This window comes from Morone saxatilis, unplaced genomic scaffold (genome assembly GCF_004916995.1).
Source record: "Morone saxatilis isolate NCDOM2014 unplaced genomic scaffold, NCSU_SB_2.0 Contig23, whole genome shotgun sequence".
NCBI lineage: Eukaryota > Metazoa > Chordata > Actinopteri > Moronidae > Morone > Morone saxatilis.
This window is the reverse complement of record NW_023339796.1, coordinates 23,143,227-23,170,973: the sequence shown is the minus strand read 5'-3', so window position 1 is coordinate 23,170,973 and position 27,747 is coordinate 23,143,227. Positions and strand designations below refer to the sequence as shown.

Sequence of the window (27,747 nt, the reverse complement as noted above, 5' to 3'; positions counted from 1 at the left end):
AATATTATTATGTTGAGACTATTATCTCAAAAGTTACACAAAGCGTAAGAGTGAAGATATTGTGTACTTTAGAAACACAATGATATTTTTATTCAGTGCCCCAGGCGTAGGCCCACTGTAAGCATTGTTCCTTGTCAGACAGTAAAGTGGGTAAATAATGGCAGTGGTTCCACTCCTACAGTGTATATAGAGATGAGGCCTGGGCATGATGTTGATCTGCATTTTGGCTATTTCAGGGTCGGCTAACATTGTAGACAGCTGCCATTTGTTTACATGTAGGTAAGAGTAAGAAGGCATGAAAGAGGTTGTAAACATGAACAATACCAAACATCATTTTTAGGATTAATGTTTCAAATAAGTGCCTAACTAACAACATGGCACAACAACTAAAATTGAGTTGTAGAAGGCTTAACAAGGTTTAGAATGATTGCCCTAAGGTTAAGTTAAACTGCAGGATTTTAAAAGGGGGGGTTTGTGACTTTGTGTCTTTATGAGTTACTGTAAGTTGTGATTGCTTGTGTTGTAATGTCCAGAAATGTTAGTTATCAATTTATTTTCAGTCATTAAGTATTTTAAAATCGGAAATTAGTTACGTGCATTTACATCCATCAATAAAAAGTATTCACAAACATCAAACAGTATCTCTGTGTTATTTTAGTAGCAAAGAAGCCACGTTTCAAGTGTTTCTCATTTGTTAAGTACAGCTGATTATACGACTAACCATTAAAACTGAAAAGAATTGATTGATCTCGTACTTATGCAAAGAGTCACTGTGTATCTTAACAGTAACAGTAGCACATCAGCATGTGTCTGTATTAATATTTGTCCTTGCTCTTTCTGTATTGTTTCGGTACGCTGTCATATTGTAACTCTTTCCTTGTTCCCAGACTAATTAAAACTGATGTTTTCTGTTTCCTAGCAGCAACTCACTACCCTTTTAGAAATTTTTTTTATCTCAAAGCCCTTTGTGCTCCCCAAAATCTTTTCTATGACAGGATAAGGATAACACTTTTGTTGGATTAAAATCCTTGTTTCTCCAAGAGAAACTTAAAAAACAGCCGTGTTCATAGTTTGACAAAAATGTATTTTGGAGTGCGGATCTTGTTGGTTTTGATAAAGGTCTCTATCCCCAAGGTCTTGCAGATTTATACCAAACCTCAGGGCTTTGTTGTTTGTCATCCCTCAGCTAAAGGTAAAACATGAGAAAGCTTCCAATGGAGATTTAAAGTTTTCACCAGGTGATATGAAGTGATATAAAACTCTTCAAACCAGTGTTTCCATGGTGTTCCTGTTTCATTGTGATACTATAAAGAGGATTTCGATAGAAAAGAGACATTTTATGGCATGTAAGGCTGATGGAAATGCTGATACAGTGTAGTGTCCTGCTAGTACACTAATAAAAAAGAACAAAAGTTTGTGTAAAATGTTATTTTTGCTTATATTTCTAACCCTGTTTGCTTTCTGTTGTTTATTTCTTGCAGTTCAGCAGATGAGAAATTTCGCTGGAACAACCAAGGTAATATTTCCCTTTAAATACTCTTCAGTACAATTTGTCTGGTCCTCTATTGTTTGCATTCCGGCAATGCACATTGCTGACTGTGCTCATTACAATGGTAGCCATTGTAAAAATCCCCCATCATGCACCAACAATATATTGATGCAATCCTGTATAAGAACGACGGTGGCTGCTGCAGTGAAAATGCTCAATCAAACTTATTCTCTGCACTGAAACCTGAAAAAAAAGGGCTTGTGCCAACAAAAAACTCCCGTCTCTCAAATTCCCTCACTACGCCTCACCCCTTCTGACAGCTGAGTAAAGGTCAAACAGCATTTACAAATAATTCTCAGCGTTTCGTTTAACCTGTTTTGGGAGCCAGATGGGAAGTGTTTTCCACAAAGGAGGAAACAAGAATCAATGAGTGCGAGGCCTTTCAATGATTTGAAAGTCAAATGAAGACACCTCTGGGCTTGACAACTTCTTTGACAGCATTTTAGTTGAAGAAACTCCACCCATGCATGACACTTAGGTCTCTCTCTCCCTCTTTGTCAGTCATGGTGAGCTGTAAATGGCGTTGAGAGTAGATTGATTATCTGAGTGCACGGTTGGTGACCTCTGCCAACAAAGAGGTAGCTGAAGGTTTGTGGTCAGAACACATCATACTGAAGGCTTTCAGTGTGTGCTGTGGTCTTCATCCATCTGTTCCACTAACCACTCGGCCCCAGGAAGACTAAATTTACTCTGTTGCCAAAAAAAAAGGAAAACCTTCCCTCATTCCAGTCAGACCTTTTGATCTCGTCATCACCCACAAATCATTAAAAACCCATCACTTCTGGATCAAGCAGGTTTAAAACTGAGTTTTGGCTTGTGTATGTGAGGGTGAGAGTAAATCCAGCGTGATGCCGCAGACAGCACTGGAAATGTTTCACCAACAGCATCAACATCATCAGTCTGCAGTTGCGTCAGTTGAAGTCAATAAAATCAGCCTCCTAAATCCACTCACTAAGGCCTCTACTATTACCATCTCTCTCTCTCTCTCTCTCTGTCTCTCTCTCTTGATAAGAGATTAATGTTGCTCTTAAGACTCATTTGTAAGGTTTTATCCCCCTTGGCAGCCCTCTCTAACTTGAAGACACTGGCCATGTTATCAGCCTCGCTCTGACAGACAAACGGTTTGGTATCTAAGTACAAGGCAGCGCCCCATAGACCCAGATCCCACAAGATCTGTGGCTGGATTGTCAGTTAGGTTTTTACCCTTGACCCTCGGCCTGACACATTACTCTAAGGTCTGATTGTACTTTAATGGGTGAGATGTGGCTGGATAAGCAAAAGTGGGCAGTCAGTGGGGCCATGGCAGGATTACCAACCGCACAAGGCAGGCAACAAAATCTCTGGAGCCTTTAGGGGTTTATTCTGTCAGTTGGTTTGTGGTAAACTGACAAAGTACAAATTTGTTGAGAAAATGTGCTATAAATTCACTACATTAAATGAGCAAAGCCTTAAAGTGTAGATTTTACCTAATCTGACGTAAAGATGCAGTGATTAGTCGACTAATCAATTACTTATTATTGAATTAATCTCCAACTATTTCGGTAATCAAAATGTCAAAATTCTCTGATTTCAGTTTTTCAAATGTGAATGCTTTGAGGTTTCTTCAGTCTCCTATGACAGAAAACTGAATATATTCGTTTTATGGACAAAATAAGGCACGTTACCTTGGGCTTTGGGAAAAAGTAATCAACATTTTTCACTTCTTTTTTTTACCAAACAACCCATTTACTAAACAATAATGAAATGTTTGCAGCTGTAATCTGAAGGCTGTGTTTTGTACCTTTGAACCTTTGGATGTTTGTTTTTTTTTCACTTGTAATTTACATTTACCTTGCCTGCATGTCCGCAGGTTTTCAGACATAGTAAAGTAAATATCTGTGTATGAATAGATAGAGAAGGGAGTTCCAAGGTTTTATTGTTCTGGAGAAATGCAGTTGATTGTTGACTTCCTTTTAAAGTTTGTAAAAGTATAATTTGTTAGTATTTATCACTATTTCCAATATATATAGTCAATATAGTTATTATCTAAATATAGTTTAGTGAATCTGCACCATCAACTGTCTGCATTTACCACGATTTAGGACGCAAATTATGGGGTTCAAACGGTTAAGACCTTTATTATTTCAGTTCATATAGCATTTACAAGGCACATCTCTTTAAATAAATTTGTGTTACCACATATTAATAGCACATACTGCAAACTTCAACTCCCATCATATAATCCCTGGTTGGTATCTGGAGCTGCAGGCAAAGTATAATGAAGCTGCCAAGTATAGTCGCAGGAATAGGAGGAGCAGAGGGGGCCCATAGCTCATTTTTACAGGGTCCCTTATTGGGTGAATCCAGGCTTGTGTCCCGTGCCACAGTGTAGAGGTTCGGAGAACCAATTCTGAGGTGGCAGAGGAGGCTGTGTTGTTGTTTCAACTTGTGTTTTTTCCCATCTGTAGATGGACAGAAGGACATAGAAGAGGAGCTGACGACAGGCCTGGAGCTGGTGGACTCCTGCATCCGATCACTCCAGGAATCAGGCATCTTGGACTCCCAGGACACTTCTACAGGGGACAGTAAGGCCAATGTTATGATTAAGAGGGTTTTTGTAAAGGAGGATGAGAAAAAACGATTTCTCCTGGTAGTTTTCTCTAGTGAGAGAGCTGAGAAGGATGGCTTAGAAGAGAATGGGTGAAATACAATCAAAGACCTGCGGGGATGGATATTCTACTGAGCTGGAGACTGCAGGTTTTGGCTGATTAACCTGTTGAATGTGTGTGAATTCACCAAGCAAATGCTCTGTACAAAGCCAGCCTATACTGCAGCACTAGTGAACAATATTGCATTGAACAGAGTGTGTTCAGTCCTTTGAATAAATACTAAAAAGAAGATGATTTGGTCCATTTTAAAATTTAATCAAGCCTGTGAGATCAATTTGTTCACTCGAGTGCTTGCTCTGATTAGGATGTTCTACTCAAAGGCTGAACAAGATGTTGTCTTTCATTAGATTTCATCACATTTTTCCAAAGTGCTACTTGACAAAATAAAATAATTTGAAGTACAAGTATAATGTATAAAGCCTGATTTATACACCGTGGGTATGGCATAGCCTCGTGCCCTACGCCGTAGGCTGACGTTCACCTCCCTAGAAATGTCTACACGTTGCAGCAACACAGACAACTGTGATTGGTCCGCTTGGAGTGTGCGCATTGTCTGAGAATGGGAGGCAACTCCTGCAAAACCCAGATGAGTTAATAATGCTGTTTGAGAATCCCTTTCCAAACACACACACATTCTCAGTGTGTCACATGGGACACTGGCTTGCCGCATGACATGCTCTTGTCTTTCTCCTTGTATTCCCTCGTCCTTTCGTTTTCCAAAAAAGGAAACAAGGAAAGCACAAGACAGATTGTAGAGAGACGAGGGAGGGTTTCAGTTTCAGTCGCCATCGTTTGAAGTACACAAAGAAGTGCTCACAGCAGCGTAGGACCCTTGCGCAGCCTACAGCATAGAGCCTACGTACAAATATAAATCTGCCTTAAGAGTGATGATCCACAAGATCTATACCACTTTTCTGTCTTAACTTGGATTTTCTATTGATTAGATTTCATTGTCTGCGGGTTACGCAGCTTTTTCTTTGTCTTTTCACTAATAGTGAATGTTTATGCTCATGCTAACTTCAGTTTATATCAAACACTATTTCAATCTTTAGATAAATCCTTTTCTTCTTTGCTACACAAGATTTTGTCAAGCTTCTGGTTACCAGACCAAATACAAAAGCTTTCATAAGCTTGATGTCTGTTAGCAAAAAGTGGCCTGTTTACACATCCAGCATACTTGGGGCTACATTGGCATTCGTTTGGAGTTGTGTTTCTGTCCAGTAATTACTCTCCTCGCTGTGTTTTGGTCTCCATGAACTTTTTAAAGGGAAATATATCTTCTCTCCCTAGTAGCAGCTTTAAAAAAGCCTCGATAGAATTGGTAAGTGGACTCAGAGAGAGAGAAAAAGTTTCACAGGTACTGGTGCATTAATTCCACAGTGTAAAGAAGCTGTTTATAAGAGCTCTCAGTGAGATCCTGAACAACTCCCTGTGCCTCTCTCTGCCCCACTCTCAGCTTTTTTCATTTGGTCCCGTGGATGATACCCATGTCTCTTGTATAGTCGACCCCATGGGAGAGAGGTAGCTGTCAGGAGACATGCGGAGTCGTGCCAGTAGTTTGATATGCTAATCCATCCTCGCTGAGGTGTCAGCTGGCCTGCTGTTCACAGTGCAGAGAGGGGAGGCACACACACACATGCACACACACACACATATAATCACACATGAGGCAAGAATCATCAAGAAAAACACATAAGCTGTTTATGCACACATGCTAAGCACTCACACGCACACGCACACACACACATGCATGCAACGCTGGGAATGGTAATGTCCTTTGATATTTTTGATGTTTAAATAACAGTTATGTAACTGACCACCTGACTAGTGAAAAAATATGTAAAAAGAACGAATGTGCAAGCAAGAGACAGAGAGAGACAAAGAAGTAAGCAAGAAACAGAATGAGTGGATAAGAAACATTTGCAAGAAAGAGAGGGCTAAAATAATGTTGCTTTAAAATACCTTTATCTCAACCTCCCCTAAACACTGGTTGTCCAATCATAGCTTAGCAGCCATAGAGGCACAGCAGTGTTGAATTCTCTACATGTCAAAGTGGTGTGCATTGGGTTTTAGGAAGAGAGATACTTACCTGCCTTACTGCAGTAGTAACACATTCTTACTGTCAAAGCCAAGGGGCCGAGGTCCTTAGTGTGTGGGTTAACAGGCTCTGGTAAGAAAAGTTAAGTCCATGCACTACAGTGCCCAGACGTCCTGGTTTCAACAGGACTGTCCCGGTTTCTCTGGGAGTGTCCTGGTTGCAAGCTGGATGTCTGAGTCCCGACAAATGTCAGTAAAATTTAAATTAAACCACAATTAAAATAATAGTTATAATATTATATGCTTACATAGACATATATCATGTTCTGTCCCACTCTATTCCCACTGCGCTCTTTATTGCATTTGGGGAAGTTTACGCTCCAGCAACCCCAATGTTACCCAAGACAGCATTTCATTTGCCACAGAGAACACACTTCAGTTAGCCCTCATCCTAAAAGCTTTCTCTTGTAACATCAAAAGTCAGCGATATAATTTCCAACAGGGTTATGGTCAAAAGAAATAATCTAATCTGATCTGACATTTTTTCTCATCATATTTAAGATGCTAATCCTACACTCCAATACAAGAACATTGATGTTTCTTTTCTTGTCCTCTACTGTTGCTACATGCCTTTTAGCTTGGGCCATCGTTCATTGTTAGCCTCAGCACAATATCATGTATGCAGCCTGTTTAAAAACCTTTCATAGGATTCCCATTTTAAAATGAATCACGGAACCACAAGGCAACCACAGACAAGATTTTTGTCCAACTCATGGAGCTAGTGTTAGCTTAATTAGCTAGCTAACTACAGCTGATAACATTTTCCAGGGAATGTCAGCTGAAGGTTTGCTTTGTCCACTTGTGTCTGAAATCAAGCACCCATTGTTTCAGAAACTGCTGAGAACATTGAGCTGTAAATCTGCAAAGATATGCCAGTTAATGGTAAATTGTTGTTTTTTTTTCATTGTGGTTAAAAAAACTAAACAAAAAGGAGCAGTTGGTTAAAATATTTCCGTTTCCACACAAGCAAAAATACACACACCCAAACGCATACAAGCATGAGAAGAAGCATCATACACATAATTATGCACATATATAACAAGATATGTAGGCACACACCTGCAAGACACACGCACACAGCTGCAAAATCCACAACTTCACTCAAGCTGCTGAGCAGATTCGTGTCTTCATGCTGTGGATGATCACCACTGTGCATGTTAATCTGAGTGTATGTGAATGTGTTTGCAGCTATTTGGGGATTGTGCATGTGTGTGAGTGTAGCAGCCTGCGCATGCCTCCAATGGATATCTAAAAATACACTCATGAAATATTAAAATGTGTCAATAGAGAGCGCTGGTCATGATGCAGAAGAAAAGCCACTCAACTTTGTGTGTGTGTGACAGAAGACGAGATTAGTGAGCCAGAGAAGGTTTATCAGGGTCAGATCGTCCACCACTACACGCATGCATGTGTATGCAGTGGTGTGTGTGCAGTCACAGAGCAGGAGCGACTGAGACGTGTGTGTGTGTGTGTGTGTGCAGTAAACTCTGGAAAGATATTAAAATGCACAGGCAGAGACCTTCTTATGGCACCCCATTACTTTCCTTCTAATACACTAATACAGCCATACCTCTTCCTACACACACACACACACTCCTTCCCTCACTCTCTCACCTCAGATGGATTCAGTGGAGCCTTCAGTGTTTGCCATGTGAGTGATAATGTATTTATGAGGCCCTTCGCTTCCCTAAAGGCTCCACTACCCATATGAAACACACCTAAAGTGGCAAACAAAAACTCTGGAAAACATCCCCCAGCTTTGTACGCACACATCTGGGTCTGCGTGCAAGACTGTGTGAATCCATCCTAAGCAGGCCTGAAGTTTCATCGCATTATGTGTTCTTGTATGCCTGTGTGTGTATGTGTGTGCGCCAAGATGGACACAAAGGCCTTGACCTAGTAAACTCACCCAGCACCCTTACTTAATATCACATTTTAAATAATGCACAATCGGCAGCTACGCTGCCTACAGGAGCCGTTTGCTGTACTTTTAAGTGACTTTTCACTTTGCTCGAGCCTGATTTTCCAACACGCTTATCCAGAGCGACTCCATTTGCCGTAAGCTGCTGACTTTATCCGTCCCGTGCAGTTGATGTTGACCGCGGGCATGCTGTGATTCTTCATTCTCGTTTGTTGAATAATCACAAACAAGCAACATTTCTTCTTGTCTCATGTGCTTTGATTCAAAGACTGCTGGCAGAAAAGTGGCTTCAGTGGGAGATTAAAGGGACGGCCACTGTTGATGGAGGACAGCTCAACAGCTCCTGCAAATACTGAGCACTAGGAATTTATAGGTCTACTTATACACAGCTGATATAGAGCAGAAGGTATTTTCCAGTGCAGCAGTTGTAATAGTACTGTAGCTGGAGTACACTGTAGCAAAATTCTACGGGGGGACATGATTTTTTAGTTAACATTTTGGGTAAAAAATTTGTTTTTATTTCTGTGATTAAAGTTGTTGATGAGGCACATCATTGCTATCATCACCAAAAGCAAATTAATTAAGAGTGCATCAAAAATTTTATAGGATTTTAACAAGAGGCACGGGAGAGTTTTGGCTCTTGCACAAGCAGCTCCTGCCCTCCTGTCCTCCTCCTCAAATGATTCAATTAAGTTCACTTCAAACTTTATGGGCCATCCAGGCAAATCCACATGTTTACAGTCTACAAAACGTTCTATAAATGCTGCTGACATTATGTTTCAAGCCGCAGGCTGTCATTTACACGTAGCACTGTCTGTGTTTTGTATCAGTCCAAGCATGTTTGCATGTTTGCGCTCCAAATGTAATGATCCATGTACAAATGACTGCAAATGCCTCAGAAACATGTATGAGGGTGCGTGTAACATTAGCAATGAAACATACTATCACACTATGCTTTGGCAGTATGTGAGTATGTATGTGTGTGTCATAGTCAGCGTCATGAATAAACAATTGTGCAGTTCTGTTACCATAAAGTGAGATAGTAACATTTGCAGAGTTTAAAGAGAGTTAAACTTTCACAAGTTGACTTTAAGACATCTGATTAGAAAATAATTCATTTGATGTTACCGATTCATCAACTGGAAAGATACCATTCACTAACTGACTGATTTGATGGCTGACCAGCTGCTAGCTCATTGGTAGCTCACTGTAAGATCGGCCAGCTGGAGTCTGGCCGACTGATCTTTAGTAGATTTTGGATGGAAGCCTGAATGTGGAAGTGGAAGAGTAAGAGTTGTGGTAATAAAAAACTGCTCCACTGGAAGGTGTTATACAGCGGTGTATGAGTGATTCTCTCATTTGAATTTTTACTGCAGTTGACAGATGACATTACAAAGTGTAGAAGATGTGTAATGAGCCAGGGACTAAGCTCAGTCATTGGTAATGTTGAGAAAATGAGTACAAAATGAGAAAAACGTGATAAATGTATACAGTATATCTCCAAAGGAGTAGTTGGCTGGCTTTGTATTTATTTCTTACAAACCCAGAGTGAGATGAACTCCTGCTTTATATCTCTGTTTAGTTAAAAGTATGTTGAAGGATGAGATTAGTGTACTGTAACAGGCATTACACAATATTTTTGCCTTTCAAGATGGTCATAAATTATTATATACAATCATATATTATCACCTGAAACTTGGCGGACTACACATTGAACCTTAACCAATCCCCAGCTTGTCTTCCATGACTTGCATGATGTACAGAGGTGGTACAACTTGTCACCCAAGTTGTCAAACTAGGCGAGAAAAGGCAAAAAAACATTCTTATAATTTTTATTAACATGTCATTAAATGCTGTGTTCCATAAGGGGTAAGCTTATGGTCACACCAGAAAATGGCACAATGACATTCATTCACATGTTCTTGTCAAATAGGTGGTAACTTGGTAACTACAAGGTTCTGGGTCTCTATCAGACAGTAAGCTAACACAGTTAATTGAGGGGCCCCTGCTGACTTTATAATGCCAACTGTGAACTGCAAAGTTCCTGGTAAACACTACTCTTTTATGTAATAGATTATGTTCTGTCAGAGCAGGGTTAAATCAAATTTTATTTTAGACACAGTTAACATATTAGCTTCCTCTAGTTTTAACCCTCTGGTTCTCTCAAAGGTCAGCACTATTTCTAATGTGCATAAAAGGTAAAAATATTTTCAACTTTTCAGCACAAGCCACGGAGTCGCACCGCCCGTCAATGTCACACTTTGCTCAACAGGCACACAAGCTGACACTCTTTGCCAAAGTGTTTTTGAAGCACCCACGCCTGTACCAGTGCGTCTCTGTGTGATCGGCGTGTATTTGTAGAAGAGCGCCAACTTAACTTTTTCTTAGCTACTTCTAGCATTTATGCTAAGCTAAGCTTAACAACTCCTGGCTGTAGCTTCATATCTACAAACAAACACGTATGACATTGATTGTCTTAACCCTAGGCAAGAAAGTGTTTTTTTAAACTAAACTGCACTTTAGTTATTAACTATGTATGAAGGCACAAATTACACTCAGTTATTCAATTATTTCAATGCATGAATGATTGAGTTTTGTGAAAGAAACACTTGGATGTCACTCGCTGCTCCTCCTGCTCTGAATTGTACAGAGGAATAAGGAGTGGAGAAAGAGAAAGAGAGGTATGAGAGCTCGACAAAGGAGGTGATAGAGAAGACAGAGAAGGAGTGTGTTTTAAATAGAGGTCAGCAACAGAGTGAGATTTAAGGGTCACAGAGCATGAGAGGAAAAGAGTGGAAAGGGGCTGGAATAACATAGTGGGTAAAGAGCAAATGGGTGTCTCGAAATAAAGGACAAGGAATTGTATTTTATTCTATTTCAGCTTCTGTTCCCTTTTCTTCTCTCTCGGTCTCTTCATTTCAAGGTCTGCTGCAAACTGAGATATTTGTTGTGTTCACATTCACTCTTTTCCCATGAAAAAGAAATACATTGTATAACATGTGGGACGTAAACTGGGTTACAAAACGCCTTCAAGGCCACGAACAGAATAAATCTTTACACAAAGATGGACTGTTACAGAAAGTCGTCTGGAAACAGTTACATAAAAGCAAAAAAGTGAAACCAAGTCTTATGGTGGCTTTTGACAGGGATCAAAAGTTTCTTTCAAACCACGGCACAACCTCATTTTACTTCTCTCCAAAGCCTGTTCTCTCACAGAAAAGGCAGAATTGATTGAATTCAGATAAAAGACCCAACACTTGTATCTAGCCAACAAATATTTCTAAGCACAGGCTTAATGTTTCTCATTGCCCTTTAATACTCTGCTAATTCTTCTCTTCTTTTTCTCCAACAGGACAAGGACTTCTGTCTCAAAGCGCTTTGCAGCTCAACAACCAGGATGCTTATGCAGCAGCTGGTTACCATAGCAACCAAGGGCTGGCACTTGGGGAGTCAGTCACGGGCCGCAGCGGGCAGGTTGGAGGGGCTGTTCACATCTACAACCAGGTAAACACATACGCCTTTTATTCTGTCCACTTATCTACTTCATTTCTTTCTCCATCCCTCTGCTTCTTTATCCTTCCTTACTTTATAATCTCCTTCTTTTCTCGTCTCCCATCCCGTTCTGTGTTCTCCTGATCTCTTCACTCTCCCCACCCCCATTTATTTGTACGTCCTTTGTCCACTCTCCTGTTTCTCCTCCTTCTCTTTCCTTTATCCTCTCCCCATCTTCCTTTCCATGTCTCACCTTTCTTCTCGCTCTGCCCTCTCCAGGTGACATCCAGCCGTGCAGCTGCCCAGTTAGCGGGAACAGACTCTCCCTCCCAGTCCCAGAGAGACTCATTTGCCCAGCAGGCCCATGGCAGCGCCTTCCACATGCCCACTGACGGTGGACATGCACCTGCTGGACCACCCATGTATTACTCCTGTGCCACTTTGCCTGCACAGGTACAAATCCCTGAAGAGATTACTGCAATGCTTCACTTGTCGTCTGACGGATACTTTCTGCTCCTCTCAGTGGCACATTATTGGTGGAAACCTTGACACTGCTATAACCCTTTGGAACCAAAGAGTTTTACAGTTACTAAGTGCCTGTTGTACTGATCGTATCATTCCTTTTACATCGTGGGAATGTTTTACTGAAAATCTATCTCCTGAGTAACAAATACTGACCCCTGTGGGCTTGAAAGTTGGCTCTGTAAAGTTTGCACTCTCCTCCTTTGCAGAGGTTGGCAGCTTTATATATCTTGGATTCACAACAGGTATAATGGAGTCCAATGGCGAACCTTGGCAGAATAAGCATCAAAACATCTATTGAAAACGTCTCTCCACATAATAAACTGCTTCTCCGCTGTTCATCTGTGCGCTCAGTATGACGGTTCGCCAATGAATGGCTAGAAGAGCTACTTCCAGCTGAAATTCAGAGCTACAGTAGAGGAAGTAGTTTATTTTGTGTGGATTTGCTTGTGAGGGTGCAGTAGCCTAAATCCTTTGCGCTCAATTTTGGTAGTTCATTTTTTTGTTATTAGACAGGAGTTGATGGTGCAAATACATCTCCTGAATAAGCTGTGTGAACTTCTTGTAAGTAAGACAGTGAGCTAACAAGCCTCCTAACCATCAGTTAGAAAGCTAGCTAGCTAGCAGTAGTGAAGTAAAGTAGTCCCTACATCACCAAGGCAGACACAGGGCTGAACTTCACTGTGCCACTTCCTGGTGGGATCACAGCCTTTAAAATAAGGTGGATTTAACTGCCTCCTGCGATCCTCTGCAAATAAGCAAACTACAAAGGCACCATGCATGCAGTATGCAGATACAGTGCGGTATCTGGAAACCATTTTGTTTTGAAGTTTGTCCCTGGCTTAAAAGGAAATTTATGTCCCAGATTGAAGAATTTCCTATCCACACACAAATGCAACTTAGCAGTTAGGGCTAACGCAAAAAATCATCGAGGGAGGAATCCCATTAATCAGCCATTAACAGTCCACCAAATCTCTGTTAAATTAGCTGTCACTATTTGACATATCCTGATTTTCAAAAATCTTTTGCGCTTTGGTGACAGATGTAAAAATCTGTGAACCATTAAACAAATCCTGCAAGAATATCGTATACTGACCAAACAGAGTAAACTCTCACATGTCTTGGCTTGCTGAGGGTTACTTCACTCTACTCTTTAGGGTGAACTACTTCACCTCCAAAGTATTAGTTCAATTTGTGGCATATATTGAGTGCTTTATACACAGGCTACCTCAGTGTGTACTGCTGTGGTAGCCAAACTGTGCTGACTCTTCATCTAACCTAAATTACTGCTGTCGTGGTAGCAATTTCTTGCAATTAGTACAATGGGTTTATTAGATCTGCTCTATCAGTTTCTCTGGTAGGGTCGGTCAGCAGTGCAGCCACAATGCAGCAAATGTGTATTAAATTCTGGCCTCTTAAGTGATTTTCTCTTTTATTGCTCATTTTGCTGCACTGCGATGAATTTTGGGCTAAGAGTTTAAGATTTTAAGAACGCTGTGTAAATCATGTCTTTGAATTCATTTAAACAGATTTACCGGCACTGTTCCACTGTATCAGAAATTGGCAGCATCCTCACTTCAGCATGTCTTGACCACGCTCATCTAAGTTAATGGAGTGTTTAAAATTATACCTTTAGCTCTGTAACTGTAAGACTTCGCAAATATTTCCTTAGCTTATTTCCCCAGTTGGAACAAAATGAAAATGCATGTTTAGAATTCTGAGGGATCTTCATTTGGCGGCCCATTGCCCGCAGTCACAAGTTCATTTGGTTATAAAAGTTCACAGTCATCCCTTCATGTTTGGTCTGATAACTCCAAGCTCTTCATCAGGATGTTATCACAGATTAGAGTCTCTGCTCTCTGGTTTTCCAGCTCCAGGGGGAGTTGTTCATTTCTCTGAAAATAATGATATGAATAAGAGGAGTAGATGAATATTTAAAGTGAGTGACATTCCTCTTTAATGGAGTACAACTCCTCTATTGCAGCGTGTGAGCTCCCCTCTGCAGGCGGTAGGATCCCCTACCAAGCTCCAGCGCCTGGGATCAGCGTCCTCTGACATGCCCAGCTACGCCACGCTACAGAGGGTGTCCTCGCCCAAACAGTCACCCAGCCGACTCGCCAAGTCCTACAGGTGGGTTCAACTTCAGTCTGCCCAGTTGATTTATTAAGGAGCACATTATGTAAGAATTTGAATGGTCCCAAAGCACAAAAGAATACATCTGCACAGGGTCGATGTGGTTGTCGATCAATAGCAATGACTCAACAGTTACTTCACCTTGTGCTGAGAGTTCTGGCTTTGAAAAACACTTTATTAGCTGGTAGTCTGTTTCACAGCAAAATCTCCCTGCTTGTATCAGTCAAGTCCAATGCCAATGCTTAGGTATAATTTTACATCATGCCTCAGCATGAAAGGTATGCAAAAAGTAGTACAACCTATAGCTGGTCTCTGTATAAATCTCTGTCCCTATACCACTCTTCTAATAGCTTGGATTTTGGCTGAATGCACTGGGCTCACACATTTTTGGGTGTTGATTTGGTAATGTTTCAAAATAGTCTTTTCTCCAACTGATCTGCCAAAGGACGATTAAAGGCACTACCTGTATTGGTCTTTGATGAAGCTCCTGAGGCACAAATTTGACTGTACATTGAAAAAGACATACAGTGTTACACCCCTAATAAAGTAGCAGATTGCTGGTGGGCCAGCCATCACAAGCTCATGCTGTGTAGCCAAATGTTATTCAAACCCACAGAACTTTATTTTAAATTCTTGTGGAAATCGCTAAATTTCCAAAGATACCAAACTATGTCTACGTCTTTATTCTATACTATATTCTATGTCAGGCTGAATTTAGGGCGAATGTGTGCAAACATTATGCACAAGACTATAACCCAATCAATCTGTAATACATGCATTTGATGGAATAGCGCAGCCATAAAAAACATAGATTCTTGGGTTGGTCATATAGTTTTAATCAAGACAAACCAAACTGTTCCATTTCCTCCTCCTGCAGCACATCATCGCCCATCAACATGGTAGCATCAGGTGCTGGCTCCTCCTCCCCTATCCCCATGGTAGCCTCCCCAGGAAACCACAGCTCATCGCCCATCCACCAGCTGAGCTCGGTGGTGGGCAGCTACGCCACCCTGTCGCCCACCAAACGTATGCTGCATCACATTGGACCAGACAGCTACAAGATTTCCCACGAGCTATACGCCAACGCAACCTTGCAAAGGCCTGGTAGCCTGGCAGGTAGAGGTGAAGACAAATTTATGATTACTTTTTTATGTGTGGATGTGTGAATTGTGTTTCATTGATTGTCCACTTAACATTTATTTTTTTTATTAAATATACTGAGATAGTCAACTCTAGCCATTGGGTTTAAATTTCACCAATTTGTTAGTAAATAAGTTGTATTTGGAAATATATGGACCATTGCTTTTTGTCTTTTGGTTCTTACACTAGAACCAAACTGACATGCATCTGCCATACAGTAACATTATTACTTATTCACTTATCACTTGTGTAATTTCTGGATTCCTTTTAAACAGCACTTAGCACAACCTCAGTTTCTGTTTAATTGAAATTCCTATTTTAATATTTTTTTATGACAATTTAGTCTACAAGATTATGAATTATGGGGTTTCTTCAAGGCCCAATATTTCCGAGGCAGTTCTATTATGTTTGTTCATCATAGCTAAAGTCACACGAACCCACTTTCATTCATGTGTAATTGGTATTCAGAACAAGGACTGGGAAGAAAATACATATTAGGAAATATTTTATTAAATAGGTTTGAGGTTTTGACTCAAATGTATTTATGAACAATTCGTGAATGAGATTCATTGTCTCCACTAAGGACCCTAAAAACTGTTTGTGTGTGCAGAGTGTGGGCTATAATGCATGTGTGTTACTGTAATTTAGAGGTGAACTATTCAAACTATAATATTTATAATTTGATAATTTGTTAATTTGCACCACTTAAGTACAATATCAACTGGGTCCTGCATTATTACACATCTTGTGGCCCTGTGTCAAATCTAGCTCTACCACATTTATTATTTCAGTTTATATTGTACCCACATGGTGCTTTCTCCTGATAGCGTTCCAGTTTAGAGGCACTGGTTGGTTATTAGGTGTCGGAGACAGTGCGGAACATACATAGCTAACGGAGCAGCTAGTAGGAGTGTATTCAAATATGAACAGATTATTCCACGCTCTGCTATTTTTCTTTTTTGAATGTGTGGATCTAATGCTAATCATGTTTTCATATTTGATTATTTTAGGTACATAGCTAAAATATTGTATTATGTTATTAGTAGATTAATATATGTATAAGGAGTATAAATAACAATAGAAGACAATTTAATACAAAAATGAAGCAATCTAGATTATTTAAAACAGCTTCCGGTGTAGGCCCCGATATTAACCTATTGGGCTGTGTGCACTGTACTTACCTGTACTTACTACCATCATTATCATCATTTTTCTTTCACTTATTGACATCCCCAGGAATTCTGGTTAACCATCCATCCCACTATCCATTCACTCATCCACCTACCTATCCATCTGTCAGTATATGTAACCTCCATATTCCCTGTTTTCCAGGCTCCAGAGGTTCCTACAGCAGCCAGCACAGTCACCTGGGCTCTGAGCTCCGACCTCTGCAGTCTCCTGAACACCACATCGACCCAATCTATGAAGACAGAGTCTACACCAAACCCAACCTTAGAGGACAAGGTAAGCTGAAACATGACATTGCGCCGGAGTTTATGGAGGTTTGGGAGTTAACACGGGGTAAGAAGAAGGTTTTAAGAACAAGATGGAAATGAGTTGGGAAAAGAGGTACCGCTTGAAGTCACCCCATAAAGGCTTTATAAGTTGTTATTGATATTGATCCTTGATTAATAACTAATTATTAATATATATCAACAGTTAATAAGATGAACTGTTGGGTTGTCAGATGATGCAAAAACTTACTGGGTTGTCATTAAAAAAAAAGTCATACGTTAATGTTAGGAATTCATTGATAAAGGGTTATCTCAGTTTGGGCTTGTTTTTTTTAACTAACCTGTTTAACAAACTGGGACATAGAGTTTAAAAAAATTTGGCATTTACCAAGCAGGGGACGTGAATATGTTGAGTTTGAGCATTATGGTAAACTAAAACTCTAATATCTTGATCTGTGCTGCTTCTAGTTTGAAGATTCCTAACTTGTTCAAATGCAGCAGTAAATAACTAGAGTACCCCTTTAAGAGGAGAATAAATACGAGCCAAAAGCATTTTCTTACCTAGCAACCCAAATTGCTTAGAACTGAACAATAAAGCATTAGTGAATTACTTTTTAACCATTAATAAAGCTATTAATTGTAAGTGGTACCGAAGAGGTAGAAAGAAGAGGGGAAAGGAAGGAGAATCATAAAATATATTAGAGACTGTAAACACAGAAATTAGCTTTAAATAGTACATAATTATAAATAGCTGCAGTGTGCTGTAAATCACCCACTGAACCATCAAAATCTAAAAATAAAGAGGACATCACATGATACACTGAATAAAGTGACATCAAACCAATACTGAGAGAGCAGAAAAGACACAGCCTGGTCCAACTTAGTAGATAGGTGTTTTTAATGGTGCCGTGTTATATTAAAGGCTGCTGTACATAAGAGATTTCCCCGTCCCATCTGATCATGTAGCACTATTTACCAGATCAGGTAGGCAAATCCAATTGGGGTCTCAATGGCAATTTGTCTCTCAGTCACAGTCTGTTAACTAATTAGTTTCGAGGCTGAAAATTAATCTCAATTAATCCCATGGGCGTTAGCTTGGGTGCTTTGAAATCAAAGCAAATCAACCGTGTCCTAAAATGTTGTCGACGCTGTGCCGGCAGTTTGGGCGCCTGAACGGTGAGTGTTGCTGTATAGAGAAATACACAGAGAGAGGAATGTTAAAGGAAATCTCATAATTTTTCCAAAAGGTTTTGTTCCAAAAAAGAAAGATTCACGCTAATAAAAAATGTTGTCTCCCTGTTCACACTGATAGGTCACTTTGATGCATCACAATAACTCAATCCTCTTGTGCTTGTGAATGTAAGTCACGACAGAGGCACTCTCATTGTCATTGTTTTTTTTTTACATTTACTTAAGATCTGCTGTTTTTTGTGCAACACAAAGCAGCTGTGGAAGCCTGACTATGTTTCAGGGTCAGTTCAAATTGTTTCAAGAAAACATAGTTGGAAACAAGCAGACAACACTTTACACCCGACTTCACATCTCAGGTGAATTTCCTCGAGCCTTGTCAAGATTCCTGCAGTTTTGTAGTAGTAACGCACACACAGATACACACACAGACTGACCCAGCTCACCTCCCTCAGAGCGAGCCGATGTATAACCGTGCTGACTATCATGCCCACATGGTGTCTGAACTGCTGTCCAACGAGAAGACAATTCCTCTCTCTGTTTGAGACTGACAGAGGAGGTTAGCTGCTGTGGTGAAGCTGTTATGGTGTCCTAATGTCTTGAAGGTCCAGTGTGTAGGATTTAGTGGTGTAGTTGCAGATTACCACCCCCTTACCTCACCCTCACTTTCCAAGTATGTAGGAGAATCCACAGTGGCCAATGTAGAAACATGGTGGTTCAACATGGCGGACTCTGTACAAGAGGACCCGCTCCCTATGTAGATAAAAATAGCTCTTTGGTGCCCCAAACACTCGCTGTGTGGCAATTAGTGCAGGAATTTGATTAAATGTAAATATGTCTGGTTCATGGAACAAACTAAAACAATATAAAAAAATATATAAGAAGTTGTTGAGAGTTAGAGGAGATGATTAATAACACTCCTTTATCTATATGCTAAATATTAAGCCTTGTGCTAGCTTAGCCTTCTTCTCATGTAACTCTTGACAAACTCTTGACATTTCCCTAGATGTCTGCCTATAAGGCAAATATTTATATTGTGCTCAAGGGATTGACTGCTGTCCTGGGAGCAGGAGAGTGTACACGATGTGGGCTTGAAGATGAATGAATACACAGACTGTAAAACATACAGACATTTCACCAAGAGGAAAATAATCTTGTATGTATGTTTTATCAATTTCAAGCTAATTCAACTTAACTCAGTTAAGCTCACAGCCCATTTTTGCCCCGGGCCCTCCGAGCATGTTAATCTGCGCTTCTTTTTTAATTGTCATTTGGAAAAGGACCTTTTACAGGTGCCTGTGAGTTTTATGTGTGACCTATGGAGTTTATTGTTCTTTATTATTTTTTGCACGACTATTTGATTTGACTGTTTCTGTCTGTTTTTTTGTGATATTTTTCAAATGAAAAATAATTTGGTGAGTTCACCTTTTCACCTGTAGTTTCCCCCTTGTTGAGTTGTCTCTGCAGTTTGTCATATTAATTTTCATTTGAGTGTTTTATTTCATAACTTTTTTTTGCTTCTGTCCTTTCTGCTTTTTTCTTCTGTGCCGTTTTGTTCCATCGGTGCTGGTGTTCTATCTTCTCACTGTGTGTATGTGAATCCTCGTGTTGGCCCTGTGTTTGGTTTAAATTTTTTCTTTTCCCGCTCCCTGCTCCTCCTCGGCTACATGAAACCCAGTGGTGAACCAGTTGTACCAAGAGGTCCTCAATTATCTGCTCTTTCCCTACGCTCCTCTACCCACTTTAGCCCCGCCTTCCCCCGGTGTCGACCCAATCCCCTTGCAGCGAACGGGAAGCCAGAGCGCCACGGCCACCTTTCAAAGAGGCAGCTTCGCCACAGGAGGCGGGGCAGCTGACTACGCCAACCCGTACCGCACTCTGCAGTTCTGCCCATCCACCGAGTCGCCTTACAGCAAGTCGGGCCCCGCCCTCCCCCCTGAGGCCGCCCTAGGCCGATCTCCATCAGTGGACAGTATTCAGAAGGACCCAAGGTGAGGAAAAGCAACACATTTGTTTTTAAAAATTAGCTCTGGCTTGTTAATGAAGCCCTTTGTTCCGCTCCCTTTCCACTTTCACTGAACCTACTGAGGGCCAGATTCACCAAATTAAACATAATTATACAAGAAGGTGTAAACAATATCAATAACCTGGAGACAATAAGCTTTAACAGTGAAAAAGAGTTCAATTGCAATCCACAAAAGAGTGTCAAAGTTGGATGTGTAACACAGTGACACCAAACAGTTTGTAGCACCTCAACAGATAATTGACCGTCAGGATTTGACGGTCCAGTGCAGTAAAAGGCTGGCTGAATCTGGGCTTCAGTATGAGGCACACATCACGCCACATCTTTCACTGTCCTCTCTAGTTTGCCTGGTGTTGGGGCTTGTTCACGCTGCCATATGAATGCCTGCGCGCACCTCTAGGTCCAATTTAAAAGTTTGCTATCGCTGTTAGGAGTGGAGTGCCTCTCTGTCAGTGACAATTCTGTGCAGTAGGCAGACACAGTTCATCTGGAAAGTGCATGAAGTCTGCTTTTAGAGCAAGGGACCTATGTGAACGAGCGTGGGTGTGTGAGAATGAGGGAGAGAGACACAGTGACAGATAGATAAGAAAAGAGAAAGAGAGACAGACACATACAGAGACAGCGTAATAGCTGTTTTTATCATTCTTTTGTCCTAGTTACAATCAAGTTTGAAATACTATACCAGTTGTGTCTTGGGTTTTTTTTCGTTCTTAGCCTCTGCTTTTGACTAATGACTGCACAGACATGCTGTCACAGATAGAAGCAGCCTAATTAAAGTTGAAATGTCTCTCTTTGTGACATTTCAGCTCAGGTGTAAGCAGGAGATATATATTTATGCTCAAATTTAATACTTTTAATGAGGAAGTCACTTTGTGCGGAACTGCCTATTATATGGTAACATTTAGAAACAGAAGAGTGTGTTTCTGTGCTGTTAGGATAAGTGACTCCTGTTGTTGTCGTTGCCATCGCTCTTTCCTCCAACCATTGTCCAAGTGTTTATTTCTCTTTGCACATTGCACTCACATTGTCTGTTTGTTCAATCTTTAGCTCCGGCATCATTGTTGTGTAGCTTCCAGCATCCACACATCTGCACCGCTACATGTAAAGGACTGACCTGTGCTGCATGGCATTTTGCTTTACCTTCACAACATGCACAGTCAGTGCTAGCACTGTCTGAATGAGACTATTTGCTAATGCTAATTGAGTAGCTTGTCGTCCACATTGCGTTAAAGGGAGGGTCCCCAAAGATAATGACTGCACAGGAACATTGTGATCCTGCAGTTGTCAAGTTATACTGTGTACAAGTTTGCTGCACTGCTGCTGTTCTTGCAGCTAAAAGAGGAAAAAGCATTTTATTATATATTAAATAATATTTTTTATTTAAAGCTGTAGTAGGAAACTTTTATTTTAATAACTGTTTGACATATTTTTTTAAAGCTGTTACTATATCCTGACAGTAGTACATGAGGGGAAAAAAATCCACCACGCCTGAATGAAAACAACCATCAGAGCCAATATAAAGCAAATATGACAAAAAGTTATTGTCATAAAAGTCTCCTACTGCAGCTTTAATATTTGTGTCAACAAATCCCATAAAGAGACCAAAACCAACAATGTGTTAGTCCATCTCTCAACACTTTACGGCTTCCATACCGAATCTGCGGCACTTAGCCTAAAGTCTATTTGTTCCTGCTGAAGACTTATGTAAAAACAGGTCCAGATGTATAGCTTTGTTTAAAAAAAAAAAAAAAGCTCAGTAATATCTTAAAACAACTGGTCACTGTAGTTTTTACCTGAAGTGTCAATATTGCATTTGATAGGGACCATTTCAGCTGTGGATTAATCAGAATTTTTCTTAAGGGTATTTACCACACCAGGATGGTGTACTTGGGATTGAGGTAAACTACAGCGCCCATGTTCATCATAATGAAGGAACTTATCACCCAGTGTAAGTGTGGAGAACAATAGAAAAGAATAATATACATAACTTGTTAATAGGATCAATTCATTGTTGGATTCGGTCTTGTCATTGGATTTGTTGACAACAACAAAAAATATAGAATATCACCAGCCTTATTCTTTTAACACATTAACACACACAGTTTTTTCAGATATTGGCAAATTGGTCAACATAGCTGTTAAGTGCTAACACCACAACCATTCACATTGGATTATTCCTACATACTTTATTTAGGCATCATCAATACATAACCTATGAATGAAGATTAATAAAACTGAAGTGATCTACAGAGTATAAAAGATGAACTGATATTTATCATCATAACATCTTCTGGTTAGCAGCCGTTTATTCATCATGTGCCACCACCTCAGTTAAGGCAGGAAAAAGTAGTTGCTAAAAATAATGTAGATATTTTGTCATTTTGTTTCTAAAATTAACCTACACATAACAGGTTTAGCAGCTTACCTTGTCATTTACTCACCATTTAGCTTCTCTGGTAAGTCCTGCTTTTCTGAGATAAATCACACGGAAAATTTAATAAATGAAACATGAAAGGTTTTGTCATCATTGTTATCATTCAACAGCTATGTTGACTAACAGGCCAACATTATTTCATATATGAGAGAATAGCAATGTTTATATATACCATATGCCATTCTAAAATAATCTAGGTTTAATTAGGATGTTGAAGTAAGGTCTCACAGGTGAACCTTGGTCGTTTGAAACCTACAGTGAAACCTTGCTGTTTTTCAGCTCGCTGTCATAAAGTACTCTGATACTGGCTCTAAAATAAAATGCTCCACTATGCAGCAGCCATGACCTAAACATCCAGTTCGGTGCATGCATCTGCAAAGAATAAGGCCATGCCCAGTTTGTTTTATCCTCAGACCCTCTCTTTACCCAACATATCCACCATCTCCCCACCACCTGCTCTAAGTGCATGTCCTTCACCCTGCCCACCTTCTCCACCATTGCCTGATAACCAAATGTTGAGAGAGAAAGACGAGTCTAGTGGCTACATATTGACTTCTATTTACTAATCATCACTAATATGACGGTTATTGAATAATTTGTTGCCAGACAGCCAACAAATACCTCTCTCTTGTTTCTCTCTGCCTGTCCCCCCTTGATAGGTACGACCCCGAATTCCTTGTGTGGAATCAAAATCAAGCCGAGCAAAGAATGACAAAGTAATCCAACTATTTATTTACACATATATTCATTCTGTCTATCTATCTTACCTTTGTCTCATTCACTGAATCCCTCCATCTTCTCTATACGACACCAATTTTAGACGTAGATGTTAATGTTAATGGCAGCATGACATTTCACATTTGTATTGTCACCCATTTAGTGCTTTATTAAACAAGGACCACTGTTATTTTAGCGTTGTATCAGATCAGAAAACTGATCATTGCACATAATCAGAATGGCATCCTCTGTGACCTGACAACGCAAAGAAAGAAGTTGTAATCTTTGAAAAAGCAAATCAGTTTTAAGATAGACGCAAAATTTAAGTAACTAATGACCAATTACTGATTGCTTATTCGCCATTTGTAGCAATAAGGCTAACTAAAGCCTTTGTTTTTTAGAGTGTAAATATTGCTCATTCTCTCCTTTGGCTTTCCATCTATCCACCCATCCCTCCATTCATTTATCTATCTGTTGATTTATTTGACCATTTCTTTGTCTCCATTGTCTGTCTGTCTTAGTGATTTCTTGACATGCTTTGTGTCGGTTTATTCACGTGGCTTGCCCAGTGTTCATTTTGGAACATGATTTTGATTGAGTGGCACTGACCTTCTCATCTCCACCAGAAAGAGACAAATACAAAATACTGAACTGAGCTATAAGCTAACATCTAGAAGAAGATTAAGATGGTGGACAGACAAGATTAATCTTTCACTCATTCCTACCAATAGTCGATAAAGATTGTCAGCTAACAGTGACTTTAACATTATTCCTACATACTGTACGGGTCTTGATAATGGTATGGTAATAATAAAGATAGTTAGCTTACCTTTTTGTAAATGCGGGGGTGTTGACCTGCATGTTTTTGTAGTTTGTCCCAGTTGTTTTGTAACAAAAACGTTAGATAAGGATACTAGCAGAGATGTAAAATTAACAATACTGAGAGAAGCACAACATTAGCTAACAATACTGGCAGAGACCAAAAGTTAAATACTGACAAGACACATATGATTAGAGAGACATAACATTAGCTAACAATACTGACAAGACACATCACATTAGCTAACAATGCTGGCAGAGACATAAAGTTAGCGAAATCATAACATTAATTTGCAATGAGGAGATTTGGGCACCGAGGCAGATCAGGAGTTCTAAAATGATCAGATTTTCTGGGGTGCATGCACACCTTGGAATAATGAGGCAGTATTAGAGTTCTTTCACCTGTTTGACATTATTGTTTTATTATTAATAATTTATGAGAATTGTGAAATTTTTTTAGTCTTTGTTTTGTTATCAAAGCTTAGCCTACTTTTTATTTAGTTTTAGTCTTGCCGTCTTGGAAAAAAGGCTGTCAGCTAATATTTTGAACAGTCTTTTCAAATGAACACCTTGCTTGTCTCATTCACCCTAAAGTGACCTACAATATGACTGTTTGATGAAAAGGAGGTGTAAGTAAAATAAAGTGGTGCTGTATGCATCCACACATATATGATAACTGAAAAAAGAACTATAAGGTCATTTCCACCATTTGCTCCATCAGCTGGCTCTCTAATGGTACCTTTATCCTTCAAAAGCCTCAAACTGATATACTTTAGCTGATTTGTCGCACAATGGCACAATCTGGCAAATGAAGGCACGTTACTGTGGAGACAGCCTCTTATGTACTCCAACGCGTTTCCTCCTTCCAGCTGCTGGTAATTTATGGAAACGTTCCCGCTAACACGAAGAAAAAATTGTGCTAGACAGGATCTGACCCTATCATAAAAGTGCCTCATTTTATTTCATGCTCATAAGCACAGTGAGAATCTCTGATCCATATTCAGTCACAGGGTTGAGAAAGACTCTGTGGGGTGTGTGTTTGTGTGTGTGTGTGTTTCTCAGCTCTGCCTGACATCTCCTGACCTTTCATTCATCTCTTCCAGCCTCAGTGGGCCAGTCAGTCAGCCATGCCATCACACCCAGAAACACACACACATTGTCTCAGTAACACAAACATATACACACACACTTTTCCGTTTTTGGTTTAATTTCCTCTTTGCCCCAGTCTTTCTTTTTCCTTCCATTGTTTTCTCCCCTTTCCCATCTACTCATTCCTTTTCTCAATCTAACCTTTTCCCCACATTGAGGTTAAGGTGGGTTCAACTCCACACACACATTGTTCAATACTGGTTTTATATGTGTTATTTTGTAGTTATTTTTATATTTATATGTCAGTAATACTAATACAGTCATACATTTCTCTAACATTATTATTTCGGACAGCACATAGCAGTGACCTATGTAACCTTTGATGCCAATCCATGAATGCAAAATAGTATTCCACTGCTGCTTGTCAAGTGCAGTCAAGTTCCCTGTGAAAAATAAAAGTGTAAACTATTTACAGGATAGAAGTTAAGAGTGAAAACATCAGCTTTTTAAAAAGAAATGCTAATCCTGGAAGTTATCAGACCTTTTATTTTGTAAAAATCAATTAAATAGAGGCAGTCTGTCTACAAAAGAAATAAAACAGAACGTTTTGAAAATGCAGTGTATGCATACATTGTATTTTGACAACATAATATATTAGACCTCAGTATCCAGCTAGCAAGGATCAATACTTATCCCTTGAGATCATTTAATAAACAGTAGCTCATGCAAAAGTCCAACTATAGCGCTCTAAAACTGCTTTTATACCTACTCTGAACTGGATGCAGGATCAAACATTGTTGCATGTTGATAGGCACTAATATGTTTTACATCCATTTCAACAAAATTGTCAAAATGACAGAGACAAAAATAAAAGATTGATGGAGAATGAGTAGTATGGGTGTTTAAATCGGCCAATATTGTGAAGATCAAAATGAACCGCTGCACACTGAAATGACTTTATTCTGACTTTATTAGTGAACAATGTAGTTTCTTCAGGTTTACCCACGTGAATCGCGTTGTTCGTTATTCCTGCAACCAGAAATATAGGACGGTTACTGGCTGTGCATGGGGAGTTTGTTCAGTAGTTGTGGGGCCAATATACTTATTGGGAAATTGCAAGAAGTGGTAAAAGAAAAACTCCTCTGTGCCTCAAACCAGTGCTTCAAAACATGTCTGGTTATGCTATTCAGGAATCATGTAATTGGTTCAATTTATTGTATCTGATAGTGGGACATGGATCTTGTACTACTTGAGAACAGATATCGTGCTACTTAATATTATAATGATAAGAATAGTTATTTACTTTTCATGTAATATTTCCATATAACTTAGAATCTTCCACATTCCTCATTTGACACATAAGATGACTCATTGCCCACTCCTGTTTGCTTGTATACAGACGTAATAGCTTTTTCCACCCTTAAATATAATTAAAAAAGTATGACTCAATTCTCAAAATTGTGATGAAATTAGTTTTTTGTCATGCTTTGTTCTTGGTTTTTATGGTGGCCCTAATACTCTTTTTTTACAAGAGGCACTGAATTTTTTTTTAAGTTGATATTAGATCATTATAGAAATGTAAGCATTATAAAGATGTATAAAGTAGGATTTTTGGAAGTAAGCATCCAAATAAATCTTAATGACCCCTTAAGTGTAAAGTGATAAAGTGATCTTAAAGTGTAAAGATTTGATATAAGTCACCAAAAAAAAAAAGTGATAATCAATTAATAATATATAGTTTTTATCATACGTCAGCTGTTTGAGGTAATGTAATTATTTGCTTTAATGGAAGAAAACTTTGTAAATTTGTATAAAGAAGATGCATTTAAGTTACTTTATTCAGATAAATTCTGTTAACTTTTAAATAACTTTGGAGAAATGCTGCATACGAGTGTAACGTTAATTAACTGAATGGAATTTATACAATTAACGTAAATTACCTAAGTTACCGTAACAATAAATATTTGAGTTACTTCTACTCAAATATCTTTCATGCTTAAATTGTTTGAGTGCATAAACTTAAACGGTCTGGGGCAATCAGTTTGAGTTGAACTGAAAGAGAGAGACAAAGGAGAGAAAACAGAGAGAACTCATACTACAGCAACAATGCAAGGACAATTACATGGACTGCTGAGTTTAACCAGTGTTGTCCATCATTAATCAGTTACTGTGCTAATTACTGTATCCATCAACCCAACATATTGTAGACACATCCCCGGTGGTCTGTTGCTGCTGGTCTGAGATCAGTTTGTTTGTCATACTAACCAACACAACAGTGGGGTCCTTCCTATTGTATTCTAGTTTGCTATAAATACCCTGTCATGTTTTGTTGTTAATCAGCCACCTGAAGTTGTCAGGTTTCCTGCTGAAAAGTGAATGCAGTGAGTCAGCACTCTTGTCAATTTACTTTTGATTCCGCTATTCCTGCTTCCTTTCTTTCTTCTTCTATGAGTTTTCTCAGCAGGTTTACCCCACCTGTCTGACTGCCTATCGGGGAATGAGTCACCATACACATCTCCAC

The 27,747-nt window shown here is 39.5% G+C and overlaps 1 protein-coding gene across 1 annotated transcript in view; it reads left to right on the top strand.

Moving 5' to 3' along the window:
• The window catches only part of ctnnd2b (catenin (cadherin-associated protein), delta 2b), a 123,567-nt gene that overhangs the window by 39,219 nt on the left and 56,601 nt on the right, over positions 1 to 27,747 (top strand). The window contains exons 4-11 of the mRNA XM_035670918.1: positions 1,482 to 1,516; positions 3,997 to 4,113; positions 11,568 to 11,719; positions 11,987 to 12,160; positions 14,214 to 14,359; positions 15,240 to 15,484; positions 16,835 to 16,966; positions 19,892 to 20,135. Coding sequence (XP_035526811.1) covers positions 1,482 to 1,516; positions 3,997 to 4,113; positions 11,568 to 11,719; positions 11,987 to 12,160; positions 14,214 to 14,359; positions 15,240 to 15,484; positions 16,835 to 16,966; positions 19,892 to 20,135 — 1,245 coding nt within the window. The remainder of the gene's footprint in view (positions 1 to 1,481; positions 1,517 to 3,996; positions 4,114 to 11,567; positions 11,720 to 11,986; positions 12,161 to 14,213; positions 14,360 to 15,239; positions 15,485 to 16,834; positions 16,967 to 19,891; positions 20,136 to 27,747) is intronic.